The sequence below is a fragment of the Ruditapes philippinarum genome, unplaced genomic scaffold (assembly GCF_026571515.1).
Source record: "Ruditapes philippinarum isolate M1 unplaced genomic scaffold, ASM2657151v2 ctg18890_1_1_1_1, whole genome shotgun sequence".
Lineage (NCBI taxonomy): Eukaryota > Metazoa > Mollusca > Bivalvia > Venerida > Veneridae > Ruditapes > Ruditapes philippinarum.
Genome location: NW_026862069.1, coordinates 1,360 through 12,226, shown reverse-complemented (window position 1 = coordinate 12,226; position 10,867 = coordinate 1,360). Strand labels below are relative to the sequence as shown.

Genomic DNA, 10,867 nt, shown 5'->3' with positions numbered 1-10,867 from the left:
AAATTGCGTATATATCAGAAAGTTGATAACATAAAAAAATATTACTGTTAAAACAATTTTTTTTAAAAAAAGAAGAAAAAAGAAATAAAGTAAAAAAAGGAGATGGGTCATCGCCAATTTTTCTATCCAAGGGAGACAACTAGTACAATTGGTGCAGTAATTATTTCTGTACGGTACATTCCCTTTATCTCCGCTGTATGTAAAACTGCGCATATTAAAATGATGCTTAATATTTAGTTTCATTAACAATTTTTGAAAGAAATTTTAACTCAGAATTTTTGCTGACATAGAAATTGTTAATTTTTTACCTGTATTTATGTTTTTCTAGTATGGTCAGGAAGAAATACGATGAAGCCAGCATGAAAATGGCCATTTCTGCTGTAAAGCAGAACAAGATGAAGATTAGAAAAGCAGCAGCGGAATACTGCGTCCCAAAGTCAACTTTATCTGACCGTATTCGGGGTCGTTATGAAACATCAGTAAAGGGGCCGAGTCGGCAGATTACGCCCGAGGAGGAAGCTGGTTTGGTTAATTACCTGTTGCACATGGCAAATCAGGGATTTCCACTAAATAGGCAAATGACCAGAGCATATATTCAGACAATTGTTAAACGTTCTGGTAAGAGTTTTGTCATGCTCTAAACTTAATGCTTCATATTATACATTTTCTAAGTCATGCACATTTAGTAAAACGCTTGTGAAACGGCTAACGAGGTGCCGAATAAATCTATGATTACTTTGTCATGCTGACTTCAATTAAACATTTAAAATACCACACAAGTGATAAACACGTAAAATACCACACAAGTGAAAATATTATTAAATTGTCGGTGCACATATTAAATAATTAAAACGTATTCACAAATTTTCAGGGCGGACCACACTTTTTAATTTAGATAAAGGGCCTTCAAATCAGTGGCTGAAAAAATTCATACAGCGGCACCCGGAATTATCCGAAAGAAAACCAGAAAATTCCGACAAGGCAAGATGTTCAATGTCTAACAGGAAAGTAATGGCTGATTTCTTTGTTCTTTTGGACGACATTCTTGGAAAATATGGCGTCAAAGACAAGCCGTCGCAGGTATATTTAAATTTGAAATTATATTGCTACTACAGCGAAATCTTACTCGAATTATCTTTTCACATGTTAATTCGAAGGTCAGCTTTTTTCTCCTATGCGTCTTGAGTCGTTTTCATTTGTTACATTAGTATTCATTTTGCCGTGTGCAGTCCGTATACTAGACGCGGGAAATTATTTTTGATATTTGCGCATGCGTCAGTTGTCGTTTATTTTCGTATTGTCTACTTTGTTCATATAAGTAATAGAAAGAGCACCGAAACACGAGGCTATCTGATTTGTACGAGGGGGCGTAGCCCCCGAGTATAAATCAGATTGCCGAGTGTTTTGGTGTTCTTTCTCTTTTGTATCATAGTCAAACATGACAGCACGTTCCCTGTTGTCATAATATGAAACCCCAGAAAAAATTAACCAATGAACGAGCATTTGAATATGATAGTTCTGCCCCTTTCCCTTTCTCTGCCGTCACAATATGTAAACCCCGGGAAAAATGAACCAATCCACGGGCATTATCTGGAGTGCGGGTAACTGATACCCGCACTCCAGTTACCGCACTGTACATGTATATGTATACGATTTAACTCTGACACTTTTTCAACAGAAAGGTACCCAAACTATGATACAATAATTGTTATTCATTTCTTATTCACATCGGGCAATGTTTACATTTAATGTATTTTAGATTTTTAATTGTGACGAGACTGGATTTTCTGGGAGAGAAACAGCCAGATCAAAAGTTATTGGACCGAAAAAAGGACACGTATTTCGACGAAGAGTCACAACGACTGATCATATCACTGCGCATTTATGTGTTTGCGCAGATGGCAGATTTTTGCCAACCATGGTTATATACCAGGTACAATGTAGTTCTGAAATAATTAACATAAGAAATCACTAAAAATATAGCAGAACCGTGATTATTTTTATTTCAATGTCCCGAATTTATTCAAGTAGTACGTCGCATTCTATCTTTTAATAATGTGTGATAGGTATGCCCTTGTTTTATACAATTTCGTAATAAATCTATTTTCATATATTTCTTTTTAAATGATAAGTTACAAAATTGTAATATATGACTTATTTTACAAGGGTTCGCTTCCACACCGTAAATATACTGATGGAATACCAGATTGCTGGGGATATGCAACCAGTGAAAATGGCTACATGGACACCCAGTTATTTCAAAGATGGTTTGCAGATTTTTTCATTCCCAACTGCGGCCGGGAGCGTCCTGTTGTCCTTTTAATGGATAATTGTGACGCACATATCAGCGGTGAAGTAGTCAAAACAGCCATTGCGAATGATGTAGTTTTGGTAGGACTTCCGGGACACACCACTCATATCCTACAACCTCTTGACGTAAAAGTATGTAACGTTCATGTAATTTTCTGATTCATTCATATAAAGATTGTTAGTGAACACGCATTTTATTTAAAGTTAGTTGTTCAAATTTGCTTAGGTTCAAGGTTGCATTACAATTAAAAGATTATCTTAGTAAAATACATAGTTGAGACTAGCATGGAAGAGAATAAAAAGAATAGGTCTAGATGTCTGTAATTTAAATGAGCAATAGCCCTATCTTTAATTGTTTCTCAATACATTTGTACATACAATATTGAAAAAAATATCTTTCAGGTAATAGGCCCACTTAAGAGTCGTTTTTCTGAAATGACGGCAAGACTTGGTTTAGGTGGTGCTGGTGTAAGTATTGGGAAAGCAAAATTTCCTATTGTACTAAAACATGCAATTGACAGTGCTACTCCAGCATCAGTTCAGGAGGCATTTGCTATTACTGGAATATGCCCATACAATCCACAGGCCATTGATACTTCACAGCTGGTGGAAGCTTCATTTGATCATCGTAACGGAGGTAATAAGATTAAATTTTGCTCATTATTTCTTTGTCAATTTAACCCAGTTTGCCCTATTATTTAAGTGTTTAGTTCCAGATGGGCAATTTTATAGAAGACAAACACCAATTAGTGCAGCTGAGCGGTTCGAACGATTTTTTAATCCTGGTAGTTTATGACATAATCAGTTTGATATAACGAAGTGTAAAAAACTTTTGAAAATGAACAAACTTGTTACATTCATTTTTTTCTAGAAAACGAAAGTGATGAACAAGTAAAGACTTGTGATAAATGTGGCCACTTTTTATCAAATCCACTCGTAAAACGTGGATTGATTCCAGCAAGTCTTGCAGACGTTCTGATGCCTCCACCAGTAAAGCCCGCCGAAGCGAAACGAAAAAAGAGGGTTGTGGCAGAGGGTCGTTTGATAAGTGGAGAAGACATGCTTAAACAGCTAAAGGTTTGTCTCTATTAAAAGTTTTATTCAGCAAATCATATGATACGTATAATGGTTAATCATATAAATTATGCATTTGAAATAGTACAACAAAAGAATAAGATAAAAAAAATGTGATACAAGCACAACTGGCCTCGCAGGAAATTACATTTCAAGAAATCATTTCTTCGATGATATTTTAGTGCTTATGATTAAGACGCATTTTTAATACATTTTAGGAGAAAGAAGATCTTGAGAAGAAGAAAGTTGAGGACATTGAGAGGAGAAAGAAAGAAAGGGAAATGAAGAAGGAAAAGCGATTGGAAGAAGAGGAAGAGAGGCGCGCAAAAAAGAAAAAGAGAGAGGAGGAGAAGGAACTTAAACTAAACGAGAAAAGGAGAAAAGCAGCAAGAAAAGAAAAAAGGAAAGAAAAAGAAGCGAATTCGGCTGCCGCTGCAGCACTTATGGCTGGGATGTATGTGTGTGAGGTGTGTGGGTTGCATGGCCTTGTAGATGATGAGGTTAATGGAAGGTTTTGGTTTGGGTGTGATGAAGAGTTATGCCAACGGTGGTATCATGAGGAGTGCTTGACAGATTGTGAAAGGATGTATGTACGGGAGAGCTTAGAGGAAGGTGGAGATAAATGGTTCTGTAAGCGGTGTAAACCATGGTTGTATGAAGAGGAGTGAAAAACACTTATTGATAAAAGTTGTTGCACATTTCTTACTAGCTTTGGTTTTAATACAAATTTGTTTGTCAAGCAATGCATTAAATCTATGTCAGTTAAATGATAAGCTATATTTGAAATTAAATTAAATATGCATATTACAATAAATTTATGATTAATTAATGATTTTCAAAATAAAGATAAGCATAGCTATTCATACATGCTTTGCGTTTATTTTTTACTTGAATAAACCATAATAGAGAAACATCTGTCAGGTAGACACTCAAACGCTAAACGCTATTTTCCCGTTTCATTGGCTAAAAATCGTAAAACACAATACATTATTCATATTTGGCAGTTTTCATCATTTTTTGGATATAATGTAGTAATTACTGAAGATATTTGGCAAATTGTTACGAATAAAATTCTATAGATGTTAAAAAAAGTTTCATCTGCTTTTGTGCTTTATCCACAATTTAAAAAATGCAATCACGCTGCATGGCAATTTCTCAGTGGTTCATGAGGTACATACATATTCCCAGAGTTCATTTTTCTACTCGCAAAAAAAAGTGCATACATCATCATTACAAGCTAAAATTTGAGAAACGTAGAATGTATTTAATTTACTAAGAAAAGTCAGCGATTACAGTTTAATTATCGTGAGAAATAAATCCTTTTAATGCCCTTCTTTAATCGTTCATTTTTTTATGTTATCAACTTCACCAGGCAGTATAAATTACATTTTGAGACGTGGCTAGAGCTCAAGCTTTGGTATGGCGAATTTTATTAGCATACGTATATTATCAAAAATTTAACGAACGAAAAACTTCAATTTTTGTCCGGACACTGGTTCTCAACCAGTAGACTTAAGATAGTTGTTCTGTGTCATTACATCATGCATGACAAGGTTTATAACTCTAGCTATTTCAATAGTTATGTCCTCTTTGAACTTATAATTCATCTTTTAATACTTTAACTTCATAATCGTTTTGCCCTTATAAATTTTGTTTCTGAATGGATTGATTTCATATTTCAAATTGTTGTCTTTTCCATTGTAGAGCATAAAAAATATCTGAAAATGTCAAGATGACATGTAGATATGCTGCAAATAAATGAACTTTTGATAGTTTTCTTATTAAAGAAATCTTTTTGTATCTGATTATTCTTTTTAGACCCTTGCATCTTTTATTAACCATTATCTTTTTTTTATATATGAGCCGTTCTCCAGGAAAACCTGCCAAAATGACATCGATTATATGACGTTGGGAATTTCTCGATAAATATGACGTCATACTTGCAAGCACATGTGAGTTCAGTGACCTTTATGTATCAGTGTTTACATGATAAATTTTGACATTTTCTGGATATTAAAATGGATAACGATATAGAGGTATGTAGTAGTTATATATTTTATCAACTCTAGACTAGGTATATCGCACAATAATTGTTCAATTGTTCCTATATAGATGTATTTTACGCCAGAGTGAATCAGGAAAATATGGTGCGTAAACAAAATAATATTGTGTGATTGTTGTAACTGGATGGATAAACTTATACCGAGCAACACAGTAATAAACATTCAAAGAGTTGGTTGATTTTGCTCTTATACATTTCTTGACATACTCGTTTAGATTGTTTCTCAGATAAAATTAATGTAGGCCCCTATTCGCTAAATTTGGAAGACATTTCTGTGTACCCCACCACTACCAGAATGACATCGAATCAATATCTAAAAATTATTTAGGATTAAGTATTTTTTTTAATAATATATATTAATGTCAATATATTTCAACGTCGATAAGTTTTATTTAAATTTTAGAAAACTTAGTTGGTTTTGTTTCGAAATGGATACGCTATTGATCTAAATCTGAACGATTAAGGTTAAATCACTTAATTTATACTGTACTTAAACAATGTCTGTCTGACATGGCCGAGCGGTTAGTGTCAATAACTAGTAGTCAGTGGTTTGCTGGTTCATTCCTGACGCGCGGATTTTTATTTTTTTATTATTTTTTTTTTTAACAATCATATTTTATAAACTGCGATGGAGAATTCTGTGTCAAATTAAATTTTTAACAAATTAACCTTTAATTGAAATAAAATGCAGTCTGTGTATGATTTTTTGTGGGCAAGCATTTGTATATTATAGGAAAATTTGTATTCTGCAATGACTGAAATGTTTTTATTTTACATTAGCCCATTTATTAACGCCGAAGCTGTGTGATTTGTCATAATCGTCAGTACTCACCGGATTTATTTATCTTACAGGATTTGGAGAGTTTGCTTTCCGAGCACTTTGGTGTGACGCCCGTTTCGACACCCTTGGGATCACAGGAGGGGTTGATGTGTCTACCCTGTGTTTAGACTCTGACGAAGATGATCCCGAGTTAGATGTTGATCAGCGGGTCCAAGACTACATAGACACGCTTCCAGATGACACAACAGGGGCTTCTGTTACTAGTGACAGCGAGGGTGAAGCAGAAGTTAATTTGTGATCTGCCCCAAAATGATGAAGACGTGAACAGAATTACCATGTATCATAAGAATGGTTGTGGGTGCAAGAAAAACTGCATTAAACAGTTTACTATTTCAGACATTTTTGATAACATATTGAATATTAGGGAAATGGAAAAACAAGATAAAGAACTGTATATAATGGCAACTGTAGTTAACAGCCCTCAGAATGAATTGACAAAGCGCGGGAAGAAACGTCAGAAAGGTAAACATGACTTTTCATTAGTGGGGAAACCAGTGTGTAATTGTTAGCCTTTTATATCAAGCGGAGCGCTCTTCAAAATATCCTGACACATGTTGATCAGCATGGTGTGGTTCAAAGAATTCACGGTAACAAAGGGAAAAAACCTGTCAAATCTTTAAAGTTTGAAGATATTAAACATGCGGTGACATATGTTTCCCAAACTGCTGAAGACATAGGTATACCACAACCGGCTGCACCACGTGGATCAGACAACATACCGCCAGTTTACTAACCAAGTGCTACTACAAAACTTGATATTCACAAGAAATACGAAACATCGTGCCTTGAATCTGTAACAACAAAAAGGGCTGTTCATTATAAAACTTTCTGCAACATCTGGAAGCAATGTTTACCACACATCAACATTGCATCTTCACGCGACGATGTTTGTGCAACTTGTGAAAAATTAGGAAAAGTTGTGATGAATTCCAGAACCGAGGATGAAAAATTGCAGGGCACTCGCAGAGCACATTGTCAACGCACAAAAAGAAAGAGAAGTCTACAACAAATGCATTGTATATGCCAAAGGTCTGTTTGAGGCAGGGGACAGGCGACATTCTCATTTCACCTTTGATTTCAGCCAGATTTTATCGCTACCACACCATTCAAGACTACGGAATGCCGTTAGGGCCATCGCCTATGAATGTGTTGATCTGAAACACGATAGTCGATAGTACGATGGTGAAAACGCGAAATCACGAAACTACGATGGTGAAAACGCGAAAGTACGATGATGAAAACGCGATAGTACGATGATGAAAACGCGACAGTACGATACTACGATGATGAAAACGCGATAAACTATCGTGTTTTCACCATCGTACTGTCGACAATGGCCCTAATGGCATTCCGTACAAGACAGATGGGGCCAACTTATTTTATGACATTGCGCAAAGTGCAATTGTTTGGTGTACGCAATGACGGAACATCAACACAATACAACTTCCTTGTAGACGAGAATGAGACTATTGGCCCTGATGGTACTCAAACTCACGGACCTAACGCTGTTATCAGTATGGTGGACTGGGTGATAGAAAGGGACAATGCGGAGGGACCAACAATTTCACTACATGCCGATACCTGCCCAGGTATGTTCGTCATAAAGTGCCTTATAAATTTATTGAAATTATTTACTTAATTCATTATAGCAAAAAGTTTTGTAATAATTCATCAATCATTGCGTTATGCGTTGAACGTGCATGCATGCACGTGTGCATAAATTGTAAAAAAAAAACCACACTGTTTTGCTACAAATTAGTTCAATACTGATGAAATGGCCTATCATCTGATTCCAAAATATGTTTTTAAAGGCTGTTAAAAATTTTCCTGCAGATGGCGCAGGGTTAATAATAATAAAAGTCGGTAACCTAATCACACATAATCACACATTGATATTAAGTATATTATCATAATAATAACAAATATTGATGATTTTAATGTGAATTTGCCAGATTTAATTACCAAATCTAATTAAACTCAACATGGTACAGCAATTATTTTAATTTTTTTTAGTGTATTTATTTGTATTTCAGGACAGAATAAAAACTACTATATGCTGGGATATTTAATGTGGCTTGTTCTGTCTGGACGTCAGGAGAAGATAGAATATATGATGCAGATACCTGGTCACGCTCGTTGCCATGTTGATGCTGGCTTTGCCCGCATTAAACAATTTACCGCAGGACAGACACGGATGCTCTTGGCCAACTTACGGAAGTTGTAAATCAATCGTCATCTACAAGCCATTGTATCCGTTACCCTAAATGGACATGGCGAGACTGGAAAGGATTTCTGAAAACGTACTTCAAACCGCTCCAATGCATCAGGTAATTTAAGAGTAAAAAGTACAATTTGTGTTTTTGTCAGCTTAAGTAAAGACATATTGTAAAATATACTTCAACATAACTATGAAGTGCATACATTACAGTCAAAGTTATATATAAAGATCACTCAGGTAGGGTATGTGGTCTTTATTGACATGTGGTCTTTATTTATGGGAGTAGTATAGGGGTCGGTTTAGGGCCACGACTGCGCATGCGCGGCGCCATATTGGATTCTATATTTAGAATGACATCATCGTTCTATTTTTAGAATGTGATCATCCGTCTATTTTTATAAATTTATTTTTAATCTCCCGGAAGTATACGGAGCTGACTCGTATACACGATTTAGGGCTTGAATCGCGGACATTGAGGGTCAGGTCCTCGGCCCTAGACGGAGAGATAATTACCATTATGACAGATAAAAGAAATGTTTGTAAATAGATACGTACTTAACATTTTAATTTATAAAAAATAGTTTTTTAATAGGTTCAAAATAATATTGATACAAATATAACTCGTTTACTTACCTACATTTAGTAAGGAAATGACTGTCATAGCGTAACGTTCTTGTAGACTGCGCATGATCTATTTTTAGTCGCGGTATTTCACAACCACCAGGAGCTATTTCATCAGCCCCACGCGGGTGTCAATGAAAGAAAAAGGCATTAAGTACAGTCGCCGCTCAGTCTAGATTCACAATACCTAGCGGCACTATGTTGAACAAAAAACCCTTTATCCTTCGTTACTCAATATAACTTTTTATTAATCACAAAAGAATCTATTATCCTTTCAAACGCAGCGACCGTCAAGTACAGTCGCCACTTAGTCTAGATTTACAATACCTAGCGGAACTATGTTGAACAAAAACCCTTTATCCTTCGTTACTAAATATAGCTTTTCATTAATCACAAAAGATTAATAGAATTGACGGACCTTTTCTGTTACGGTTGATAAACCGGAGGGGATGAATTAATTGAAATATGGACCAATGAAGATGGTTTATTTTTACAACGCATCAATTATACAGATTCTGCCGAACTAAGGCGTGTTTGGTATCAAATGAAAACGTCTTAAGCCGCTCTTTATGAATACGGACTAAAATCGAAATTAAAATCACTCATGCGTAAAAATCATTAAAATAACTAAAATAAGCTTACCCCCAGTCTTTACTCCTTGCCTATCAAACTATTTATGACAAGTTACTATAGCCTATCGTTAAACGGTCCAGTTACGACAGGTTTAAACCGGTATTGCTATTTTTGATTAGCCAATGAAATTGAAGAACGAGGTTTTTAAACCATTTTTTTAAAGTTCATAAAACCTTAGATTTATATATGCCGTTTGAAAGATCTCTGCCAGTAGATACAGAAAATGTATTATTATATAGATCTATCTTTTACTGTTTCTGAGATAGGAGAGTTTCAATATGGCAGACAAAATCACTCATGCGGAAAAACGCGCATAACTTTTTCGTTTATGAACGAAACATAGTCATGTTTGTTATCAAATTGAAGGTCTTGACGAGTACATTCTGACGCTGGCGATAGTAAAGTTCATACTGGAAGTCAAAAATCACTCATGCGTAAAAATATATATTTTGGTTACTAGAGCAACCGAATCCGATATGATTTTTAATTGTTGACTACCAATTGAAAGAACAGTTCATTACCTTTAATGTACACCCCATTGTCGATTCGATTTTCAGCCGTTTTTGAGTTATGACGCAAGAGCGATTTTAAACCCTAAATTGCGAAAGTCAATAAAAACGTTACAACTGTTTTCCAATCGATTCGTCTCGTCGCGCTGATAAAGAAAATATATAGTTTTATGGGTTTATCTTTTACCGTTTTTGTGTAATTCGAGTTTAAAGTCACCGGAAGTGACGTCACGGAAATTTCAAAATCGATTTCTTCGTTATTACTTGACCGAATATACACGTGTTTGGTATCGTTGGAAAGCATTTTACCACACCTGTTACCTGACGCTATTTAAAAAGCCATTGGACCGGAACTGAAATCACTAAAGCGTAAAAACGTGTTTTCTGTATCACGCCTGGACCGATCTTAGGCGTGTTTGGTATCAAATGAAATGTCTCAAGCCGCTCTTTATGAATACGGACTAAAATCGAAATTAAAATCACTCATACATAAACGCTTTTTCTTTTTAACATTTTTCACAGAAACTAAGATATGTACTTAAAATAAAACTTAACTTACTACATCATGATGTTTACTCTATGACGTACAATCACTAAAT

The 10,867-nt window shown here is 35.2% G+C and overlaps 3 protein-coding genes across 3 annotated transcripts; all 3 read left to right on the top strand.

The window, feature by feature from the left end:
• Nucleotides 1–346: 346 nt before the first annotated feature.
• Nucleotides 347–3,096, top strand: LOC132717830 (uncharacterized). Its single transcript, XM_060701401.1, has 5 exons — nucleotides 347–618; nucleotides 872–1,080; nucleotides 1,760–1,933; nucleotides 2,167–2,442; nucleotides 2,713–3,096. Exons 1-5 carry the CDS (start codon nucleotides 360–362, stop codon nucleotides 3,010–3,012), a joined length of 1,218 nt encoding a protein of 405 aa, XP_060557384.1. The 5' UTR covers nucleotides 347–359; the 3' UTR covers nucleotides 3,013–3,096.
• Nucleotides 3,097–3,119: 23 nt separating this feature from the next.
• LOC132717831 (DNA ligase 1-like) lies at nucleotides 3,120–4,252 on the top strand. The gene is made up of 2 exons (XM_060701403.1): nucleotides 3,120–3,387; nucleotides 3,603–4,252. The coding sequence occupies exons 1-2, from the start codon at nucleotides 3,289–3,291 to the stop codon at nucleotides 4,050–4,052; spliced, it is 549 nt and encodes a 182-aa protein (XP_060557386.1). The 5' UTR covers nucleotides 3,120–3,288; the 3' UTR covers nucleotides 4,053–4,252.
• A 3,400-nt stretch (nucleotides 4,253–7,652) lies between these two features.
• On the top strand, nucleotides 7,653–8,522 carry LOC132717829 (uncharacterized). Its single transcript, XM_060701400.1, has 2 exons — nucleotides 7,653–7,876; nucleotides 8,321–8,522. The coding sequence occupies exons 1-2, from the start codon at nucleotides 7,669–7,671 to the stop codon at nucleotides 8,509–8,511; spliced, it is 399 nt and encodes a 132-aa protein (XP_060557383.1). The 5' UTR covers nucleotides 7,653–7,668; the 3' UTR covers nucleotides 8,512–8,522.
• Nucleotides 8,523–10,867: the final 2,345 nt, after the last annotated feature.

Excerpts from the sequence above, each read along its gene's own strand:
- LOC132717830 (XM_060701401.1), top strand. The coding sequence starts at position 360 with ATGAAAATGGCCATTTCTGCTGTAAAGCAGAACAAGATGAAGATTAGA. Across the intron at positions 619-871 it reads GACAATTGTTAAACGTTCTG|GGCGGACCACACTTTTTAAT; the intron begins GTAAGAGTTTTG and ends ACAAATTTTCAG. Across the intron at positions 1,081-1,759 it reads TCAAAGACAAGCCGTCGCAG|ATTTTTAATTGTGACGAGAC; the intron begins GTATATTTAAAT and ends AATGTATTTTAG.
- LOC132717831 (XM_060701403.1), top strand. The coding sequence starts at position 3,289 with ATGCCTCCACCAGTAAAGCCCGCCGAAGCGAAACGAAAAAAGAGGGTT. Across the intron at positions 3,388-3,602 it reads ACATGCTTAAACAGCTAAAG|GAGAAAGAAGATCTTGAGAA; the intron begins GTTTGTCTCTAT and ends AATACATTTTAG.
- LOC132717829 (XM_060701400.1), top strand. The coding sequence starts at position 7,669 with ATGACATTGCGCAAAGTGCAATTGTTTGGTGTACGCAATGACGGAACA. Across the intron at positions 7,877-8,320 it reads ACATGCCGATACCTGCCCAG|GACAGAATAAAAACTACTAT; the intron begins GTATGTTCGTCA and ends TTTGTATTTCAG.